At 40.9% G+C, this 23,868-nt stretch overlaps 1 protein-coding gene and 1 pseudogene across 2 annotated transcripts in view; one reads left to right on the top strand and one right to left on the bottom strand.

Annotated features, from left to right (window-relative positions):
* CALCR (calcitonin receptor) overlaps positions 1 to 23,868 on the bottom strand; it is a 144,884-nt gene that overhangs the window by 7,163 nt on the left and 113,853 nt on the right. For both annotated transcript variants that reach the window (XM_024767084.1, XM_024767083.1), the window contains exons 9-13: positions 13,235 to 13,388; positions 7,133 to 7,193; positions 6,987 to 7,053; positions 4,520 to 4,738; positions 2,070 to 2,111 (exon numbers count right to left, since the gene is read on the bottom strand). In XM_024767084.1, coding sequence (XP_024622852.1) covers positions 2,070 to 2,111; positions 4,520 to 4,738; positions 6,987 to 7,053; positions 7,133 to 7,193; positions 13,235 to 13,388 — 543 coding nt within the window. The remainder of the gene's footprint in view (positions 1 to 2,069; positions 2,112 to 4,519; positions 4,739 to 6,986; positions 7,054 to 7,132; positions 7,194 to 13,234; positions 13,389 to 23,868) is intronic.
* On the top strand, positions 11,329 to 11,762 carry LOC112414551 (ragulator complex protein LAMTOR3 pseudogene; annotated as a pseudogene).

The raw sequence follows: 23,868 nt of genomic DNA, 5'->3' as shown, positions 1-23,868 counted from the left end.
TAACATACTTGAATTAGAGACTTTCAGTTGTTAGGAGCACCTCTGGGCTTGCTTTCTATGCCTGCCACTTCAAAGACGGCATCATGGATAAGACACAATCAGTATTGAAGTATTTTTACAAATGCATGCAAGCCTTTCGTGTTTTCAAGGTACGCCCATCCTGAACCTGATTTTTATATTAGCCCTGTATCGATATTATTTTAGATGAAAACATTTATTTTGTATGCCACCTGAGCCAACTCAAAATTCAGGGATATTCATTCACAGAAATTGATATAAAGATGGGGTGACCTAAGCCCTATTTATTTATTAGTTTTTACTGTTCTTAAAAGACACTTTAGGGCCTCCCTGGCGGTGCAGTGGTTGAGAGTCCGCCTGCCGATGCAGGGGACACGGGTTCGTGCCCCAGTCCGGGAAGATCCCACATGCCGCAGGGCGGCTGGGCCCGTGAGCCATGGTCGCTGAGCCTGCGCGTCTGGAGCGTGTGCTCCGCAACAGGAGAGCCCACAACAGTGAGAGGCCTGCGTACCGCAAAAAAAAAAAAAGACACTTTAACAGCTGGTAACAAAAGGATGTCTTTTCATTTCTATCCCAGACTTTCAGTATAGTCCCTAGCAATACTGAATGATTAAGGAAAGAGTTGATGGATGGATGGATGGATGAATGAATGAATGAAGCAATAAAATGAATCAGTTAAAAGTGAGAGCAGGGGCAACCATCTTGCAGTTTTGGGGTTGGAGAGGAGCAAGAGGTTTTAGAGTTGCAAAATATATTATTTATATTTTGAATATTATTTAACTGAAGAAATAAAGACTAGAAAATCCATTAGCTATCAATTAACAATGGTTAGAAAATCATTCTTATTACTAAATGGAAAATAATACATTTATCTTTTTTTTTTGCGGTACGTGGGCCTCTCACTGTTGTGGCCTCTCCCATTGCGGAGCACAGGCTCTGGACGCACAGGCTCAGCGGCCATGGCTCACAGGCCCAGCCGCTCCGCGGCATGTGGGATCTTCCCGGACCGGGGCACGAACCCGTGTCCCCTGCATCGGCAGGCGAACTCTCAACCACTGCGCCACCAGGGAAGCCCCATTGATCTTTTAACAAAATGTGATTTGCCTTGGTATAAAATTATTCTTTATAGGAATTAATTTAAAATTATCACAAATACTTTTACATTTAAAGTTATGAGATGTATAACTCAAGAAAGCGTACTAACAAAACTTCAGGAAGGAGTCATAGACATAATGCCGTGCAGTGGAAGATTTAGTCCGTTTAATTGGAAATCAGGAAATCTGGGTTCTAGTCCTGGTTATAAACTATGATTGTGACATTGGGCAAGTCACGTGATCTTTCCGGAGTTTAGATTTCTCACCTGAAAAATGAGGGAGCTTTCACAAATCATGTTCTTTGAAGCCCTGGAAGTTCTTTGGTACAAATTTAAGCAGCTCCACTTTTGTTTTACAAATTGGGCTCCCAGGCAAGATATCATTGGAAGAAAGGGAACTCTGGCTAAAAAAACCCTTAAAACACTGGCCATGTGGATCTCTAGATTTTACTGATCTAAATATTTAGATAACAAATTACTTATTCCCTTTTGAGTCTTAACTCCAGGGTGATTTTCAAAGTGTTGAATAAGTGGTATGACACTGGCATCAAGCAACTGGAAAAGAGGGCAGTGAACCAGGACAAACTGGCTGGATATTGGTTCTGCCCTAGTGAGGAGCTGGGTCTTCCAAAGGGAATGGGGATGTGACTTCGATTCTACAGGAATCCAGAATAGCTTTCACTGTTGCTGCTCAGGGTGCCGACCTGCTTAAGGTACCATCCAAGGAAATGAGAATTTAGCTACCTGTCTGGATAATATCTTCAGTTGTACCACACAAAAGCACAGGTAAGATTCAACTTGCAGTAGTGGAAAAAAATATGATCCAGCTAGTCATGAAACCCTGTAAGGTCACCTGTAGAAGTGAGAGCAAATGAAAAGTGCACAGAGGCCCTTTGGAGACTGTAAAGTGCTGGCTTTATATACACGAGTGACGGTATTACACGTAACACACGCTTACCTCGTGGTTGCAGAAGCAGTAAATGACGGCAACAAAGAATCCCTAAAAAGAGGAGGAAAAGAGAGTTGAAATTATTTTTGTGTGCATTGTGTTGTCAGTAATCCATATAAACAGACGACCTGGAGTGGAACATTTCACTACGGCAATAGCAAGTCAGGGCTCGATGAAAGTTACTACCACTCATGTTCAGTGCTTCACTACAAGAATATTCCATTAGAAATGCCTTTTTCTCGTTAGGATTCGATTGCTTGGCTAAAAAGACTACTCTCGTCAATCTGGTTAATATATTACCGCCTTTAACGTGGAGATTTATAGCAGAATATGCTGGTTACAGGGGATGTGAAAAGAATCTTTGTACCTAAAACACTGAGATCTTGTAGCGTTTAGTAGAGAAAACTTTTGCAAGCACAAGTGTCACAGTCAGTGCATGGCTGTCAGCCTGACTCTGCCCTGTGTCCTCATGGTGAACTAGTGCATTACTGTTCCCACAGTCAAGTCCATCTCTCCAATAAGGACGTGGACTAAGTAACTTCTGAGGTTCGGGTCACTACTCAGAAGCTTCCTTGTGTCCAGGCTTTAACTGCCTATAGAAATGGCCAAAATAATAGATCAGATTATTAAAATAATTCCTAAACTTAATTTTAAGCCCTATTAATCTTGACCTCTTTCTTCACATTAAGCCTCAGCAGTAGAAAATAAAACTAATTGGACATGAATAATTGAGACAGCAGAACTCTGGCCTAAGAGCCTGTAGCAGACCCACTTCTGCCTTAGGACACGCCATGTCCCACCCTTGCTTTCAAAGTACCTCACACTGTGCCTTCAACGAGGCTTTGGATCTGAAGCAAAGTGAACGGAAACAAGGTAGCCACTCTCCACCCCTGTGTGGCAGACATGGGACCACCTGGGACGACCCCCAAGAGGCTGCTCCATTCTCTCCCACATGAGAAGAGACCTGGATACATTTCCCTATGTAGTCACTGAACTGTCAAAGATGGATTCCTGACATCCCTCTGACAGACCGAGGGTGACAGAGCAGGAGGCGTGGATGCTCTGTGCAAATTCATTACAGCTCCTGGAAAAACAATTCAATGTGTATTTATGAAAAGAGGGTCTGAAAATTACTGTATGGGAGACAGAGTATATGCGTGGGTGGGACCAGCTGAGGGTCCTGGGAGTAATGGGAAAGCAGAAGCAACAAAGTGCTCACAAAACCTGGTTTCCTTCACAGTTTTGGCTGTTGGCTTGGAGGCTGTAAGTTACGATATTTTAGGTCAGCTTTAGAGTTATATCTCCTGACTTTGCCACTAACCAGAAAAGCCCATTTCCTTATCCTTAATAGGCATGAGAATACTTAACCTCACACATGAAGTGCTACATATTAGTGAATGGTAGCTATAATTATGATGATTTCTGATTGGACAACGTGAGAGTGTCAGCCATACCCATTCTCTGTGGCCTGCCTGACATTGTAGGGATGGCTAAAATATAGGTATTCTAAGGTTCTGACCTCTTTAATCAGAGCCAAGGCAATGAAGTGAAGTGACTGGAAACTGGCTTCCAGTTTAAGAGGGATATAGATGCCAGCTCGGGGTCCAGCGTTGGCATTTCACACTGATAGAAACATCTGCTTCTCTGCCCTGTGTTTTCATGGCATTAGCGACTATACTGATAATAATCCAGGTTGGAAAGCCAATTGGCATTGGTTACATTGGTCTTCAACAGTCCCCTCAATAAAGCAAAACCAAATGTGGCCCTCGGATGCTGGGGAGGGGAAGGAAAGGTCAAAAGCACTGTGGGAGGGACTTCCCTGGTGGCGCAGTGGTTAAGAATCCGCCTGCCAATGCAGGGGGACACGGGTTCGAGCCCTGGTCCTGGAAGATCCCACATGCCGTAGAGCAACTGAGCCCTTGTGCCACAACTGCTGAGCCTGCGCTCTAGAGCCCATGAGCCACAACTACTGAGCCTGAGTACCACAACTACTGAATCCCATGCGCCTAGAGCCCATGCTCTGCAACAAGAGAAGCACCGCAATGAGAAGCCCGCACATCTCAATGAAGAGTAGCCTCCGCTCACCGCAAGTAGAGAAAGCCTGCGCACAGCAATGAAGACCCAACGCAGCCATAAATAAATAAGTGAATGAATGAGTGAATGAATGAATGAAAAAAAGCACTGTGGGAGTAGCTCTGCAGTGGGTCAGTCTCTGGACAAATATATTTGTTCTCTAAAGATGTATTCTCAAAGCTCATACCTCCTGTTTCCTGTCTCCTTGCCCAATTTTAAGATTCAAAACGTGGGAAAGCAGACAGTGAGAGAGACAGAGAAGGTAACGTGTTACCTTCGGGGTAACACGTGTTCTAAAGGGTCATTCTCATCTCAGAGGAGCCCCAGAACACTGTGGGCCCTGCACCAACTAGCTGAGTGAGTGGTTGAATAAGTGCTTCCCCTACCTGGAAGTGAATCAGAGAGTGCATCACGTAGTCGTAGATCCTTCCAAGCACTGGGTGGGAAGGTCTCCAGGGAAGGACGACGAACTGGACCCCCAGCAGGGGCACCAGGATCAGAGTGGCCCTCACCGCCTTCAGGTACATGTGCGATTCCTCCTCCTGGGATTCCTTCATTTTCTTCACAAGCACCCGGACGATGTTGAGCAAAAAGAAGAAGTTGATCTGCAAAGATATGATCGTTCTGAGCAAATTGTCCGGGTCAGCACCCCTGAAGGACACCCACTTCCCTCAGTTCTCGTTTATCCAGTGTGGGGAGCAGATAGCACCTACACGGGACACAAGTGACTGCCTGAGAGGTAATATAATCGGCTCCGTGTTACGAGAACACGGAGCATCAGTAGAGCCAAATACTCTTTTCAGATGTGAATTAACATTTCCCCCCCTTTTTCCCTATATGAGAAAATAATTTCCTGTATATGTAAGTATATTAGGTTCAACTCTAAGGAAGGTGTTTTATTCTTTATTTAGGTTTTTATAATTTTTACAAAGGAAGTCATAAATGACACTTTTAGATTTCTCTTTCTTATCTTTTCATTATGAAGATTTTTCCCTTAGGCAGGACTACTTAACTAAAAGTAAAATGAGGGCTGAAAAATTTATCTGTAAAGCTTATGCAGTGGAGAAAGCTAACCCAGACTTCTTTTTTTCTAATAACACTTTTCAAAAGAAATCACTTCATTGAGGTATAATGTACGTTCAATAAAATGGAGATTTTAAGTTTACATTTGGGAAGTTTAGACAAATGTATGTACCTGTGTAACAACCACTCCAAGCAAGAGAAGAGCATTTCCACCACCCCAGAAAGTCCCCTCTCGCCCCTTTGCAGTCAACAACTCCCGGACCCCACCTCCAGCAACTGCTGATTCCTGTCATCACAGAAATGGAGTAATATATGGTGTGTATTCTTTTGTGTCTGGTTTCTTTGGTTTAACATACTATCTGTGGGATTCATTTGTGTTGTGTGTATTGGCATTTCATTCATTTTTACTGCTGGGTAGTACTGCATTATATAAATAATACATATACATAATTTGTTTATTCATTCTCCTGTTTATGGAAATTGGAATGGTTTCCAAAATTTGACTGTTATGAATAAGCATGCTGTGAATACTTGTATACAAGTCTTTGTGTGGGCATGTTTTCATTTCACTTGAATAAGTGTCTAGGAGTGGAATGGCCTGTTCATATGGTAAGTGTATGTTTAACTTTGAGAAACTGCCACGCTGTTTTCCAAAGAGGTGGCTTCATGTTACATTCCCTCCAGCATTGTATGAGAATTCCAGTTGCTCTTCACCCTTGCCAACACTTGGTACGGTCACTTTTTAATATCAGCCATTCTAGTGGATCACAAATTACTTTTGGCTGTGAAGATTACTTTTAAAACCAAGGTTGTTTTTAAAATTTAATTGATCATTTATTTAAAAATAATTAGAATAATTCTTCTACCTGGAATAGAAATAAATGTTATTACCCCAAAAATTCAAGAAAGGAAAGAGACCTTTAATAAAAATTGAATTCTTATGGGGTGTTGTGTCAATATTCAAGACCCACGTTAGTAGGTCCTTGTGAGCGCAGTTGAACTAGTAAGTACACCACTACTCTGAAAAATGGCAAAAGAAATTGAATTTGCATTGGAAAGGCCAGGAAAGTTAGGAGACAGCCCGGGTGATAACCCAATTTGATCAGTTACTAATGGATGCTTCTTCAGTGCAGGAGCAGAATATGGTCTATGACTCCGACTGTTTTTATTTTTCTTACTCTTGCCTAAAGAAAACACTATCTTTGAGGTTAATGGGGAAGATAATGTCTAAATTTTAAATTTGATGGTTCTGATGATGGCCAACGTACAGTAAACCATGGGTGGAAATAAAGAGCTTGCATATAGATTCAGACAGTCATATTTTCTCCTGGCCCAACTTCTTACTAGTCATGTGATCTTAAGTGAGTTTACTTGAGTCTTTGGGTCTAGTTTTCCTAATGAGTAACGTCTCAATGTATCCACTTGGAAGGTCTGCTATTAGTGACAGCATGGCAAGGTATGTGAAGGGCCTGAAATGCTTTAAGTGCATGTTCAGTAGTAGTTATGATGATGGCTCATGGACCAAAGGTGAAATGGAAGATGGTTTAGTTTGGCAAAGCCCAGGGAAAAATGCTGCAGGGGGACTTTGTGGTCTTTTGCTTTCTTATCAGCAACATCCTGACCTTTGGTCTTTAACTAGGAGAATTTATAGAATTGTTGAAAAAAAAAAAAGAACACCTATATTGTTGCTATGGCTTGTATAGAAATGAGCTTATGCCCCTCCACCCAACTGTAGTAAATAAAAATCATTTTTAAAAAGACTCAAATTGTTCTTATTATAGATTATCATTGAATTAACTGTTAATAATGGATTTAAAAAGCAATTCTCACCACTAATGCCCCCATGACAGGACCATGGATGATGTAAAGCAGGTTGGTGTCCACACTCAGCCAGCAGCTAAAAAAAAGAGGAGGGAATACATCAATACAATTGCATTTTATTTTCAAATATGTTAACTAAGAACCACAATACTTACTTGTCATTGAATAACAGTGCCCTTGCGATAGCATGGGCAGTGGTTGGCACCAGCGGGAGCCCTAAAATGTGAAAAAGTACAAAAGCTATAACTACAGTTTTATAGAAATTGTAGTTTACTTTCAAGAATAGTGGCAAATTTAATGTCTTGTCAACATATTGCCCTGATGTTTTTGTGCAGATTATCTTTGGCCAAACCAGGTAAAAATGCTCTTAGTTAGAACATCATGTGCTGTCAGAGAGTTTGGTTAACAGCATCCAGATAATTAAAAGCCTTTCACAAATTATCCAGTGTGGTAGGTACATTATTACTCTCACTATGACCATAATACCATTGTTATGTCTATGATGATGATGATGACTATTAATTGAGACCAGAATGCTTTTCATTGTGTGTGAACTGGGCTCTCTTACACAGGGGAGGTGGGTTGTCCTGAAGGGAAGGGACCTGAGATGGCATATGAAAGCCATAGTCTGATTGCTCCAAAGACTTCTTTGTGCTCTCAGTATTTCTTCCGGGCTTTTTGTTTTTCTGTTTATATCATGTGCATTGATCCTATTTTCTTTCAACAAGAACACTTCAGAGTAGCTAGTACATACCCTACCCTCTGTAAGTTCTGGCTCCAGGACCTTTTATTAAAGCAGCTCAGAATCTACTTCCCTGAGTAAACTTGAAGTACGAGTCAAAAACAGCTTTGAGTTTATAAATGGAACGATGGAGATAGCTGCTGGCGATGCGTCCTGTTAGTCTGAATCTTTTAAAAGTCAACCTTTATTCTATACAAGTAATCTAGAGTAAAGTTGTAACTTTTGTTAAAAATTCTTTTTCTCAAATATACCCATGCACAATAGAAAACTTTTTGATTTGGCTGACACATTTGTAGACAGTTTTTAAAACTATTATCAGTTAAGAAATGTGTCTCAGAAGTGAATCAGACCTCCACACTTTTATTTTCTGTGAATTATATGCAAAAAGAGACTCAGAACATTGAGTTTTCACCAAAGAACCATCTCAGCTTCTTAACCCATGAAGCATATAATTCAAAATAGGACCATCAAATGTTTGACTTCGAAGAATTTTGAGTCTGTTTAACACAAAACATGATTGTGTTTTATTCACAGCAGTTCTAACATCCCACTCAGGTTTAGAATCAGAAATTCACTCTCTGACTTTACTTTGAAATACACATTTTAGAATTAGCAAGAGAGGCAATATGGAGACTTCACTTCCACCTTGTCATTTTGTAGAAAGGAAAATGTGATTCTTAATACAGAGAAGAGTATACACCCATATCTGTTAATTCCTAGGGCTCTTCACCTGCCTCTAGCCATGATGTCACTTTTTACAGTTTATTTTTTCTTTCCTTTTCCTCTTCTTCCAGGCTTCAAGCGTCATAACAACCTTTCCTGCCCACTAAAGATGGTCAGAGTAAGAATAATCCTCTCTCCCCAGGATTCTTCTTCAGGAGTGCTGGATAAATTCTACTTGTTCATTATAAAAGCCCATGGGTGGGGGAGTTCCTTCTTTGATTTATAACAATGGGAGAAACAGCAAGGCGAAGAATCAATCTGAAGAGGGTTGTAAAATAAATGATTTTTCTGAGAACTAAACTTCAGTGTTCGAAGTTGCTTCGATCTGAGAGAAATTGACCAGTAAGCCATCCAGTGCAGACATGTAAGGAAATAACTACTGAAAGAAGCCTTTTTTCATTTTCTGTTGGGGGGAAGTTCACCACCAGATACTTTTCACCCAGAGGGTGATGTTCATACTGTCTCTTATAATTCTTTGAGAGGGAGTGGGTAATATTACAGCTGAAATGAATGGATGAGATGTACGTCACCTGCAAACAAAGTTAGGTCTTAGGACGCAACTTTCTTGGGTCAAATTTTCTGCTGTCCCACTTTCAAACTCTTTTCAAAACATAGGTTACACCTTATTTCATGGCATTGGACCTAAATTTTAGGAGCCATCGTACTGTTTTGGTGTGAAAATAATTTCAAAAGGACAATAAAAATATCCACTAGAAATTTCTTCTTCTCTGCTCTATTAAATTCTTTAAAGTTTCTGTGAAACTATTTTTGTTGAGAATTTATTTTGGTTGTAATTTTACTTGTTTTCCTCCCATCCAAAGATAATGCTTGCCTAAAGTTCTAAGAGAAGGCTATTGCTTTAAAAGAAGTCGTCATAGCTGTCTTACAATTTTGTTCTCAGAAGTCAGATTGGGTACTGTGATTTTTGAATGGTAAAGAGTTTGGTGGACTTTTAGTGTGTGCAGGAGTGGAGAAAGATAGATTTAGCCCAGGCATGTTAAAAAAAATAATAATTACATTTTAGAACTATACTTGTTGATTATCTTTCTAAACATCTATGGGAATTTAAATCCCTCTCGTTCTTTTAAATGGACGATTCTGTGCTTACCTTACTGAATGTGACGTTCCTTAGGATTCTACTTGAATCATTCTGATAAAGTTTTAAGTATTCTCTGATTAAGATATCCCATAAATATTTTACCTATTTTCATTACCTTCTTTTTGATACAACAGCTTGTTCTTTTTTCCTTTGAATTGTAACACACATGAACATGTGTGTTAAGCAGATGTCTTCAAAGAGCTGACTACGATGATGCTAAAAGTTTTATAACGAATTCACAAGCATCAGTATGGAAAGAGCAGTATAAATTGCTCCTTCCAGGGTGCTCTCATCTCTGCTGAATGTTACAAGCAAGAATAAATTTGCAGCCTTTTCCTTCCATGAGAAATTTTCTGAGTGTGGCAGACAGATGTTTTTAAGTAGTCAAAATTGGGACAAGAAGTATGCCATACATTTTACTTCAAAGGAAGTAAGTAAACTAGATCAGACAGGAATGGTGTCTGTGGAGGGGGGGCGGTGGATGTTATTTTCAGGTTTTCAGTTTGAAGGCATCTGACCAGTACCAATCATTATTATTGTGATAATCAGAATTGCTATTGGGGCGAATTAAATTGTAGCTAGTTGATTCCTGGCATGACCAGTTTCAGAAGACTAGAGATCACTGGGAGGGTATGTATGAAGCTGAGAAGGGCAGGGGAAGGAAAGGCTGGGACTAAAAGAAAAAACAACAAAAAACAAGTTTGATTGTATGCTGGCCTGTTTTGAGGACAGGGAGAAACAGGAGGACCTAGCACCTGAGGTGGGATGGGCAGGATAGTCACAAGCTTGACTTCTAACCTTACTGGATGGTTAAAAAATCCAGGATGCTGGGCTGTTGCCAGGGAACAGCCCTTTTAGTAGCCCTGCTGCATTCTGGCTCTTGACTTCCATGAGATACTCTATAGAGTGTGAGAATTTCTCTTTCTGACTAAATTAGAATATCTTATTATCTGTTACTTACAACCAAAGAGCTGTAGCATCATCAGTTCAACTTTGAGGCAACCCAAATATCTGCCCTACTGACCCACCATTAAAGGAATATCCCATTGGGTTTGGGTAATGTATTGATACTTGGTTAAAATCCATGTGTTCCTATGAGGGAGGGTTGACCAGTAAACGAATATTGCATAGGGCCATCCCTGGAGTAAATTGTGGAGAAGACTTTGGGCCGCTTACATGGCTTCCCTGAGCCATTTCTTTACAGTTGGCAACAATATTTATTGGGCAGGGGTTTAACTACAAAGTGTGATGTTTTCAGAAAGTCTTCGGATTATCCTCCCTCCTCATGAAATTTTGCCTCTCTTATGGATATTTTTAGGGGCTCCCCCAAATGCTGCATTAAAAGTCAGGCTTAGCTGAAGGCAATTCACAGCTTCTGCTCCAAGAGTCATAGTCACCCTGTCAGTGGACAGTAAGGGCAGCTCTTGGCTCTACAGACAGTGTGGAATGGCCCTCGGGATCCTCCTCCACTATGGAAGTTTCACTGCATGTGTTTTTGTCCCCGAGCTTTTTCCCTCTCACTGCCTTACTATCTGTCTGCTTCCCTTCCACCAGTGGAGCTGTTCTTTTAGCAGCCCTCGGGGAAAGGGAACAATTCTAGAGAGTCCCCAAGGACCTCAGCACCCATAGTCAATTTGTACAGAAGTAGCCACACCTCACAAATCATGTGACAGCAGCTTTTAGAGGAAGCTGTCTCAGAAGCTGTCCTCTAAAGTGACAGCTCAGAGAAGCAGGCAGCCCAGAAACCCAGGCGTGGAGATTGATCCTGCCAGAGAAAGGGGTTCATGATGGCGGATTACCTACAACGATTCCTGTATAAAAAACTACCACGTGTTGAGGGGCTCCATGGTATTGTATCAGATACAGGTGGAGTGCCTTTCATTAAAGTGGCCAATGATAATGCTCCAGAGCATGCTTTGAGACCTGGTTTCTTGTCTACTTTTGCCCTTGCAACAGACCAAGGGAGCAAACTTGGATTTTCAAAAAATAGAAGTATCACCTGTTACTATAACACCTACCAGATTGGTTCAATTCAATCGTTTACCTTTGGTGGTGAGTTTCATAGCCAGCAGCAATGCTAATACAGGACTAATCGTCAGCCTCGAAAAGGAACTTGCTCCATTATTTGAAGAATTGAGACAAGTTGTGGAAGTTTCTTAATCTGGCAGTGGTTTCTAGGTATACCTTATCTTCATTATATCAGACAGTGTCAATCCAGCAATCTTTAGACTACAGCAACACTTGTATCCATGTTCTCAAGAAAGGGCCCCTTTTTCCACCTTACACTAGAGAAAGAGCCTATGGATAGGATTTATGGACAGATTGTCATTTTTTCTTGTGTAGGGCCTTTTCTTATTTGTGAGATCTGGGGATTCCACAGAAACGGTTCAATCTATCACAGCTCCTATGGAGTTAGTCCAGTCACCAAATAATGCATGAGATTCTATTCGGTGGCTCAGAATCAAAATGATACTTTGATCCACTTGAGCCATGAAGCGCTCTCTATTGTACAATACGCCAGGCCTGCAGAATGAAGCAGACTCTTTTTATTGTGAATGGTGAGAACATATTTTTCTTCATATTATTTTCTTTGCATTGAGTGTGAGGAAGATTAAAATGGCTTAGTAGAAGTAATAAAATCAGTACAATCACTAACTTTCCTTTGTATATATTACTTTGCAGTATAGGTGAGTATTACTAACTGATTTGATTCTTTTCAGAGATAGCTAATCGTTTTCTCTTCTATTCTGCCTTCTATAACCAATCGGTGTTTTTTAATGTTTGTGTATTCTTTATAAAATTTAGATGTGATTCATTATTGAATTGTTTCCAATATTGGTATGTATGTAAACATGGTAGTATAGCCCATTTTTCATACTTGAGTATAAATAAAATAGTATTTTTAAAAGTACAGTTTGAGCACTACATAGGTTTTTTCCCCCAGACTGTTTTTAAACGTTTAAAGACTACAATTAACTTAATTCACTCTTTCAACCACATGAATAAGTGACTTTCTCGTCTGGTATGGAGACTGTTTCACCTAACATAAACTGTCAATTGGAAAATAAACTTCATCCATGAACCTTGAAAAAAAAAAGAAGAAGTAGTAGCCACACCTCAAACAGTCCCACCATAAGCTTTTCAAAGCCATTGCCATGCACTGTGAGGTCAGGTAGGTTCTACTTGGAGGCCCATGTGGTCATTTATGTCTGTTGCTTAGCTGGACTCCACTTCCTGAACCTTCACTAGAGGAGTCCTGCTGATGGATTGACAGGAAGGAACACTCTTGAGGAAGGGAAGTGGGTCCAGGGTAGGGGAGTACAGAATTCAAAATGTGAAATTCTCCTTTGCTCTACAAACAGGTGATCAATAAAACTGAAGGGGGTCTAATCAGATCTCTCAATCAGCACATGTTTTCAGTCCATCTGTTAGCTGGGTTTGTTTCCTGAAGACATTCTCATAGTCATACCCCTCCTTCGCTGCACTCACTCTCCTGCTATCACAGTCCATGTGAACTTGTTAAAAAGCTTCTACCAAGTTCTCCTGGAGACTGAACTCCTGCCAGCACCTGTGTCCCGTCTCTCCTCAAAGGACCTCAGGCCCTGCCTGCTCTCTGACCAAGACTAGAAGAAGACTGTGAATATACAGACAGAGGTAAAGGTGGCTCAAAACTCAGCTGCAGAAAATACATACCCCAGCCCAGGACATAATACCACCACATGCGTTGTCTCTCAGCGAACACAGACACCACGATGAGAGTGTGAAGATAGACCCCTTCACAGAGCATCCAGAAATAGTTGCACGACATCATGTACTGGTGAAAAAAGTGCAAAATCTTGCAGATCGGCTGTTGAAAAGAAATGGAAATACTCAGTGGAAGACATCTGTAACAATTTGGCCGAGAACAGAGGGTGAACGTGAGAATGAACCAAAGTATCTGCATTCAGTCTGAAAGGCAGTTTCCCCAAACATCTATCAACGTGTCACCCTCTAGAATTGGAAATCAGAGTGATAGTTCATAGGTTCTTAATGTTACATGTAAACAAACAGCCAACTAGGGCAATGGAAGCCTAGTCTCCCAAATGTTCTTTTCACATTACATCCTGGTTACTTATATAGACTAGACAGGTTTATTTTTCCTGTAGTGTGTCTGAGACCCATAATTTCTGATAGCATCCAAGGATTCGTCACATAACTTTTAGGGCCCCTTTTCTATGGCCAGTGAGGAGAATAACACAGAAATTGTTAATGCTCTCCTGAAGTTCACTGATCTGTTAGTGATGTTTACTTAGCAGTAAAAGAGGAGAGAACCAGGTGGTTAATTTCTCATATATGAGCCAGGAGCCATGCTGAGCCCAACTGATGTGATTTTGCTTTCATAAGGGAGCCTTAGTTTCTATATGGGGGTCCATGTGTTTGGGACATAGAGAGGAGGATGGAAACCTCACCTGGTACTCGGTACTGATGTGGGATCCACATTTCTGGAGCAATCAAGCTTAACTACATATTGTTGTCTGTACAGAAATAATTATTGCTTAAACTACGTAACAGAACACCCTAAATAGTTTCCTAGTCACCTCTAGAGTAGGGCTTGTCATCTTGGCACTATCGATGTTTTGGACTGGATACTTTTTGTCGTGGGGCTGTCCTGTGTGTTGATGGGTGTTTAGCAATATTCCTGACCTCTATCCCCTAGACGCCAGTAGCATCCCCTACCCAGTCATAACAATCAAAAATATTTCCACGGCTTCCCTGGTGGCACAGTGGTTGGGAGTCCGCCTGCCGAAGCAGGGGATGTGGGTTCGTGCCTCGGTACGGGAAGATCCCACATGCCGTGGAGCGGCTGGGCCCGTGAGCCGTGGCCGCTGAGCCTGCGCTTCTGGAGCCTGTGCCCCGCAACGGGAGAGGCCACAGCAGTGAGTGGCCCGCGTACCGCAAAAAAACAAACAAAAAATATATATATATATTTCCAGACGTTACCAGATGTCCCCTGGAGAGGAAAATGTCCCTGGTTGAGGAACACTACCCTAAGGTATTTAGCTGTGCTTGACTCCCTCTAACAACAACAAAAATAAGAACAATTTAGCAAGACTTTACATATTAGGGATGATTATTTGCATTATTATTTTATCAAATGCTCTGCTTTACAGTTTGAATCTGACTGGATTTCAGGCCTTTTTTTTTTTTACAAAGCAAATTAGCCAGAAAGTGACTTTCAGTATTGCAGTAACCTTTTCAGGACCACTCATTTCTATTCAATGCGTAGCAATAGTAATTCACTTATTGGGAATCTGATGCACTGAGTCCTTTCAGAACTCATTGAACGTTAAGAAGCAGCCAGCTGTGTCCATGAGAAGGCAGAGAGTGTATTTTCAGAGACAGAATCAACCTCTGATTCTGACCAAAGTGGAACAGTAGTGCAGATAATTCAAAACATCCGGTAATCTGAAAGTAATTTATATTGGCTTACAAAGGCACTGACTTTATCTGATTACCTTCCTAATTGGCATTAGTTAATATTATTAGTTTGCATTTGCTAAGCAAATACTTGCTATGTGCACATGACAAACAAGTAAAATAAGAAATTCAGTTGATACTCTGGATTCATTTTAAAGACTACTCTTACTTGAAAACCCTATTCCTTCTGGATCAAGAGGTCCAGAGCAGAAGCTTTGGTGGCTGCCATTTGTAGAGGAAGGGATAAAAAGAGGGCAAAGATGATGGCCCAGGGAAAAGCTGGGGCTCTGTGTCATCCAAAGCAGCTTTGACTTCACATTTTATATGCAGCCAATCCTCATTATTCACTGTAATTATGTTCTATATGGCTAGATACAGCAGCATACTAAGGAAAAAATTGTGAGATGTTTTGGTTTTGTTTGGCTTTAAAAAATTTGGCAAGGGAGAATTCAAAATAACAACCAACTATTTCTTAAAGGACATTCTGTTAGAGTTTGGTTAAACACATTATTTAAGATCCTTCGATTTTTCAAAATGGTGGCTAAATTTCATGAAGAAACTATGCTTATTTTTTTGCGTGTTCAATCCTGGACTAGGTCCTAGAATTGCGAAGACAAAGTTCAGTGCTTGCAATTGAGAAAGTCATCTTCTGGAGGGGAGATGAATACAGAAATACATAAATGCAGCCATGCACAATGACTTCTAAAAAAGGTAATTTCTGTAATCAACATTAATACCATTAAAAATTCTCTTCTCAGGTACCTAAAGCCTGGCACCTAGATCATAGCAAATAACTGAATCAAACTAATGGGGTTTGTGTTATTAACATTAAATAATCCATTCAATTTGTGAGAAAATTAACAAGGAATGAATTAGTAGATTCTGCCAAAGTTGAACAAATTATTAAGCGTTGTCAAGCAGTCTGCCCTTCCTCCAATTTTTGCATTATTTGGGGGCTGCTCTACAGACTTATAGTAAAAGCGGTGGCTAACTATAAATTTACTTCTCGAATTTGCATGAACAATATTGTAGCAAAATGAAGAGTATGCTAGGATGGTCTCTCTTTGGTTACTGGGGGCTATCAGAAGCGTGTTTGAAAACTTACGGCGAACAGTTAAAACCACACCCTCCACTATACAAATATATTAATAAATAACTAAAAATAGTGAAAAATTAGTTTGAAATGGTCTAAAGAGTACTAACTCCATAATACTTTGTACCGAATCAAAGCTGCCAAGTTTATTTCTGATAAATCTTGTTTTAAAGCAGAAATAAACTTTGGTGTAGGTTCTGGTGATCACCAGCACTGTGTCTATAGGTTGCTCTGCCTCTGTTTCAGCGGCGTGTATATCATTCCGCCTCATGTGGGCGTACACTTTTGGGGAATGGAGGTTGCAACTCCATTATCCTCCCTGAACTGCTTAGAACTAGAGTGGGAAATACTGTGGAAAGAAACTACTTTTGTTTGTCTATAAAAGTGAATGGATCAAATGAGACTGATATTTGATTAGGTCAGTAATTTTTCCCAGCTCTCTTTTGAAGTGTGAGAGTGATTCTGATACACAGGGAACTAGAAAGGACATACGGCTTACCTTTTTCCTCTCCATTCCTTCATACATCTTACAAGCTTGAAATGCCCTTTCACCTACCACTTGAAATTACACTCTAAAGGGTGTGGGCATGGCTTATTGAAAGGAGTTCTTGAAAGCAGTGATGTAATAATGAATCCCTCCAAAAATATCCAGTTCAAATAGAAATAATGAAAAAGTTTATAGTAGTGCTTTTTCAAATTTTAGCATGCATCAGAATCACTGGGAGAGCTTGTTAAAACACAGATTTTGGGTCCCATTAGTAGAGATTCTGACTCAGAAGATCTAGCATGGGGTGGTAAATTCTGCATTTCTAAGTTAAGTACCGAGTGATGCTAATGCTATTGGACGATGGAGCACACTTTGAATGGGTTTAGGGTACAGAGGGAGTTTACTCAGTACCTGACTCCTGTTTTGGTTACTTGCTGGCCTTCCAGTACTGATAACTCTAACCATCAAAGAGCACAAGCTTCTTGCTCCAGTAGACTCACAATGCAGTGAGAAACGTCCTGACTTCGATGCACATGTATTACTAAAACTTCATGAGGAGGAATTACAGAAATTTTTGTCAAGATGTCAGTGCAGTTGATAAACCAAAGGGCAAAAGGCTTTCATTTCAACTTGAAAGCTGTCAACTTGTACAGTCTTTAAAGCTAGTTGAATGAAGGAGAAAAATCCCCCAGTCAGAAAGTCAGCATTAACTTTGTAGGAAACTACTGCAGTCCTTCTCTAGAGAAATTTAAAGATACAACGTTTTCAATTAAATGTGAGTCTGTCATGCAATCCTGGGCTGATTTCTGATAAAGCCTCAGAGAAAATAAGCTTGAATCTGTGCAACTGTAGTCACGATTGGGTGTGTTTAGAAAAAAAAAAAAAAAAAACACTGGAGAAAAAAGTCCCATTTGAGATAAATACACTGGAAAATGATCCAGAAATTGGCAAAGGAAATACTCCAGAAGTGTCCAGGAAACAAAGCCAGAGAAAACAGAAAACATGATGGGGGTGGGGGGGAAGCCTGTTAGAAATGTGGCAGGGGGATAAAAATTAACAGCTTGCTATACTCACAGGTCTTTGCCTACATGCTCTAATGAGGATATTATCACTTTTCACTGGGGATTTTCAAGCCATGACTGAATGAGTTTTATATGCTCAGGCTTAGGCCACAGCCCATTTTGGTTATTTCTGATTTAAAACCTCTGAGCATGTGCATTCTGCTTTCACACTTAGTCCTTTTAGATTTAAGCAGTATTTTACACATGCTCTGAGTTTCCACACCTCCCATGGTGTGTTGACACAGAAATGGAACTGAGTACCACCGTTAGAAAATGATGAGTGCTTAAGTCGCTGACAATGGTAACAACTCTAGTATAAATAATAATAGCTAACATTTGAGAGTTCTGACTCTTAAATGGATTTATGGATCTTAGGTGTATTGGTTCATTTAATCCTCACAAGCAACTCTTTGAGAAAGGTACTATTATTATTGATATCTCTATCAAGAAAGTGAAGCCCAGTGAGGTTAAGTAACTTGCTCAACATTAATCTGTAAGTAGAAGAGCTGGGATCTGAGATCCTGCAGTTCAGCGAGAACAATGCTGTAGTATTTGGAGCAATCCACCTGAACACAGCTAATATCAAATTGATTATTGCTCCATAGCTTTCTAGCAATTAACCAACATACCCCAAGGGAGTGTACAAAACTTCTAGTAACTCAACTGAAATTTTGAGAATGAAAACAAATCTATAAGAAGTGCTGCATGACATTCATAACAGCCTTCTCAAAGCAAGGGAAACAAGCTGCAAATGTTGAGATGAAGACTCACTACATAAACCATACCACAAGATACCATTTGTAGGTGACTAATTTCTCGTGCAGAGGTATCACCCAGATTGGTCAGGTGAGAGAAACTGGAGATTGGGTTGATGTTTATAGCCATTTTAGGAATAAATTCTTCAAATCCATAAGGAAACATGGTTGATTATAAATAAGAAATTTTAAAAGGAATAAAGAAATCCTCTATACTTTTCTGTACCATATGATCTTGGTTAAAAGACCATTTATTGGCTTTGAAATGTAAGTAAAGTGAAATAGCATAAATGACCAGGGTAAGATACCTCAATTCATTACCGTGTCTTGGCATTATTCTCTCTGCACTGTCCCTCAAATCCATCATACTTTTTCATTCTCAATCTAATGTCTTTCATAGGCTACCAAAATGGATAATTCCAATACAGTTTTATCTGCCATTTGATCTCTCATCTCAAAAACTCTGCTATCGCTTTCACCTCCCTCACATTTACATGCTCTCCCTCCCACCAGCCTCCTCTGGGCTAGGTGGGAGGAGTCAAGTTTCCACCCGTGGTTTCATCAGTTTCTAGTGCCTCACTTCTGAGCATCCATTCCAAGCTGATCTTCCCGTGACTAGGTTGACGTTCTGACATAGCCTATTGGCTCAACTGTCCTGAAGAAGTGAGACTTAGAAGAAATTCACTTTGGTTTTCAGAACTTGGGACTCATCTGACTTTACTTATATAAGAGGCTGTAGAAAATGTGACCCAATTGTTTTGGCTTTTGAGGTAAATGCTCAGGTTCCCAGTAAAAACTAATCTCACTGTATTGTCCCTTTCAGACTCAAATAAAAAGTTCAGAGAAACATTTCTTTCTAGAAAATGACTAGTATGCTGCCAGCTTCCTTTAGATGCAGCAAGAACAATGCTTTTAATTCTGCCTCCTAACTCTCTACATGAAGATCATTGAATAAGCAGACAGAACAAGAAAATGAAATTTTAGATATTATGGAAATGAAATGTTCAAATGACAATGGGCAATTTTCACATCACTCAATAAACTGAGGATTTATTCAGCCCTTATTTATTCGATGAGTTATTTTGAGTTTAACTTTAAAAAAAAAAAAAGTTGTGTGAAGGAGTAAGATTCTCACCCTTGGTTTTACAGGAGAGAATCTGCCCAACCAAAAAACTTTCAAGGGAAGAGACTGACTACTTTGATGGGAAAGGGACCATAAACCCACTGGGATTCCCTGCTGAGAAGTGAGAACACTGTTTTCTTTTGCCCCCAACAAAATAAACCCTTACAGAAGTAGTGTGAAAGCACTGGGATAATGCAGCCTCCTTTTACAAGAAATAACTTTCTTTTTAATATATCCCCTTGGGCACTGGGAAGGAAAATATTTTTGCCTCTTAACTACTGATTCACTGACCTGAGAACTGGGTCAAAATGAAAAAAACGCACAATTCTGTCTTTAGTTTGCTTAAGAAAGAGTCTTTAAAAATTATATATTCTTTTTTATATAGAAAATTATGTATTCTTTTTTATAGAAAAGAGATATATGCTTGAATCACAGAGATGAAGTGCTGATGGATGTGCTTTAGTTTATGACTTTGGTTATGTTTTCCATGTTAATTGCAATTTCAATAAATATTTGTAGACTGAAAATGTCTAATATCTTCCCTTTTTCAAAAATTTCTTCTGCTAATTTTTTTTTGTCTGTCTCTTCTTTCTTGCGTTTTTCTTTATTATCTCCACTTTTCTTGGCTAGGGAGGACCTTAATCTAGTGTTTTCTGGAATGTCAGTTTTTTAAGAAAAATGCAGTATTTCATATAATTTAGAGTAATTTAAAATATCTGATGTTGCACATGACTTAGTAATACGTTGATGACATGACTCTCAATATTTGGCTGTTATTTTCTGTCTTTTTAAAGGTGGGGAATTTTATTGCTGGGAAAGATGGGGCTTTTCTAGTTAAACCTGGTTAAACCTTTCCTAGTTCTTGTTTATCCCCTGGGTATTCAAATATATTACAACAGGGAAAATTCCTTTATTCTTAACGCCTGCATTTTTAGTTCCAACTGCAATTTACTTTAATAGTCTTCTGGATAGGAAAAGATCCTCAAGAAATTAGACTTCTATGATAGCATTTATGACAGAATATGCATTTTCAAGATAAGGTACAATACAAAGTTTAAGACCTATGTCTCTCTTGGGTAAATAAGCATTTTCAATAATGAATAACATACAAGATATATCTACTTGAGAGTTCTTTCCTACCCTTTACTTGAACTAATTTTGCCTGCCTAGAGAAAGCAGTCCTGTGTTGTATGTGGAGGATTAGACAAGAGATGTACCAAAATCTCACTGGAAAACAAAGACTGTTCAAATAGAGGAAGTACTAACAACAAATGTCCTAGTTTTTTTCCTTTGGGCCAGTTGTATGCTTCACAATTTACAAACGTCAATTAATTTTTGTCGTTGTGGTCTTTGGTTTTTAGCCTATGCTATTTATATGTATTTGGTGAAAGGCACATGTTTCCAGATTTTGTCCTGTGGAAGAAAACAGACATTTGGAAATGTGGAAGAGGGCGAAGTGTGCTCACACACGCCCCGTTTTCCACTGTAAGTGGGCTGTGATTGGTGGCTTATTCTCATTTGAATCTTAGAGGAAAGGAGACTTCTCATTCAGGCACACAGAGCAAAATCAGACTTTTTGCTCCTTTGTTTTCCACTAAAAAAGAGACATACACACACTTTGAAATAGGTAGATAAATGACTGAGTCTCACATATATAGTTGCAAGACATAGGCAGCTGTTTCCATGTGAGGCTGGGCATATTCCTAGGGATTGTGAAGAGAATGTCAGAAATAGATATCTCCCGCAAATGATATGAATTTAGTTCAGCCTGAAGACTAAAATTTGAGTTTGGGGTGCTCAATAAACACTTGATTGATTGGATGAAGTTCTACCTTTCAAGAGTTTTATAGTTTTTTCCTAGGAAGTTTACTCTTGCATAGCTAAAAAAAAAAAAAAACCCCAAGTCTGTTAGGTTAAAAATATATTGATTAGGAGAACCCGGGGTTAGTCATGCCATAAAGATAAACTTCTTTTCAGTTTTTCAAACTTCTGTCACTTTGAGAATGCCTAATGTGAGACAGCCACTCTCCCATCTCCATATCCAGAAGAAAGCTTCCTATTAATTTCTCTGACTCTCCTATGCTCACATTCTCCCAGGGAATCAGCTGCTTTGTGGCTAAGCCAGGTCCCTAGATACCTGCTTACAGGCTTTATTAAAGGTTTCAAGGCAATAGGGGAGCTGGCAGGCAGAGCCGAGCTGGCTGCTTGGTGGCTAGGAGGCAGCCTGTGTGCTGTGACTGCCAGAGTACCTAGGAATGTCTGTCCCTAAAGTACCTATGAAAGTGAAAACATCTGCCAATGATAACTTACCTGTCTAAGAAAACGAATAGAGTAACAGATTGGTTGGGAAAGTCATGTGCAGAGACCTAGGGAGCTAGCCACAGGGCAAGGGTTAGCAGTAACCTTGTGAGCAATCGTTTGCAATATCACGCTCTTGGGAATTTTTAAAAGCTTTATGCTTCTTTGGGACTCTGGGACAACCCCTTGGAAGTAAGAGCAGTTTCTATTACTCTCATTTGATGGATAAGGTTAAATGGCTTCTACAATTTAATAGTGAACTCAGAAAAGTCCTGAATATATACTATTTCAGGAGGATAACAGATTTAGTATGATCTCATAATGGATGAAAAGCCCCCATTACCCTACATCCAGAGGGTGGGCTGGAGGCATAACATGTGGGTGTGAGACCCCGCACAAGAGAGATGGGAGAGAGTCTATTCAAGAATTACAAGACCTCTGCTCCCAGGTTCGTGGGCTGATTATTCAATAACTAAACTGCCATTTCCTGGCCTACTTTGTACAGATAGTAACTTTCTCAGGGTTTTCATATTTAATGGGAAATGGGATGCTCCAAATTTGAGTTTTGCTGAGATATTCTTGGTTAATGGCTCCCACACCTGTTTTAATCTTAGTGGGAGTCAGCTTCCCTAATGAAATGGAGTGTGCTTGTCTAATTATGGAGAACCATTACTTTGAAATGGCTGAGCCAATATCTTTAAGAACAATCTTCTTAAGGAAAGAAATCAAGATGATCAAGAGCACCATGTGGTACAGAGAAGAGAGGATGGGCTTCTGCACGGGACAGGTCTGGGTGTGAATCTATCTATCTAACTATCCACCGTAGGACAACTATCTACGTCTAACTATTCATGGTGTGTAGGACACGTGCCTTCACTGAGCCTCCATTTACTCAGTTAATAATGGGGGGACGAGGGGAAGATGGCGGAAGAGTAAGACACGGAGATCACCTTCCTCCCCACAGATACAACAGAAATACATCTACACGTGGAACAACTCCTACAGAACACCTACTGAACGCTGGCAGAAGACCTCAGACCTCCCAGAACGCAAGAAAGTCCCCAAGACCCTGGGTAGGGCAAAAGAAAAAATAGAGACAAAAAGAATAGGGATGGGACCTGCACCAGTGGGAGGGAGCTGTGAAGGAGGAAAGGTTTCCACACTAGAAGCCCCTTCACGGGCGGACACTGCAGGTGGCGGAGGGGGGCAGCTTCGGGGCCGCGGAAGAGAGTGCAGCAACAGGGGTGCGGAGGGCAAAGTGGGGAGAGTCCCGCACAGAGGATCAGCGCCGACCAGCACGCACCAGCCCGAGAGGCTTGTCTGCTCACCCGCCGGGGCGGGCGGGGCTGCGAGCTGAGGCTCAAGCTTTGGTCGGAGCGCAGGGAGAGGACTGGGGTTTGCGGCGTGAACATAGCCTGCAGGGGGTTAGTGCACCACGGCTAGCCGGGAGGGAGTCCGGGAAAAGGTCTGGAGCTGCCGAAGAGGCAAGAGACTTTTTCTTCCCTCTTTGTTTTCTTGGTGCGCGAGGGGAAGGGATTAAGAGCACTGCCTAAAGGAGCTCCAGAGACAGGCGCGAGCCGCAGCTAAAAGCGTGGACCCCAGAGACGGGCAGAAGACGCTAAGGCTGCTGCTGCCACCGCCAAGAAGCCTGTGTGCGAGCACAGGTCACTATCCACACCTCCCCTCCCGGGAGCCAGTGCAGCCCGCCACTGCCAGGGTCCCGGGATCCAGGGACAACTTCCCCGGGAGAACGCACGGCGCGCCTCAGGCTGGTGCAACGTCACGCCGGCCTCTGCCGCAGCAGGCTCAACCCGCACTCCGTGCCCCTCCCTCCCCCCCGAATCAGCGGCTCCTTTAACCCTGTCCTGTCTGAGCAGAAAAACAGACACCCTCCGGCGACCTACACGCAGAGGCGGGGCCAAATCCAAAACTGAGCCCCTGGGAGCTGTGAGAAGAAAGAAGAGAAAGGGAAATCTCTCCCAGCAGCCACAGAAGCAGCGGATTAAAGCTCCACAATCAACTTGATATACCCTGCATCTGTGGAATACATGAA

This window comes from Neophocaena asiaeorientalis, unplaced genomic scaffold (genome assembly GCF_003031525.2).
Source record: "Neophocaena asiaeorientalis asiaeorientalis breed wild unplaced genomic scaffold, Neophocaena_asiaeorientalis_V1.1 scaffold70, whole genome shotgun sequence".
Classification (NCBI taxonomy): domain Eukaryota; kingdom Metazoa; phylum Chordata; class Mammalia; order Artiodactyla; family Phocoenidae; genus Neophocaena; species Neophocaena asiaeorientalis.
Note: the sequence above shows the minus strand (reverse complement) of the source record. Positions and strands in the feature narration are given on the sequence as shown.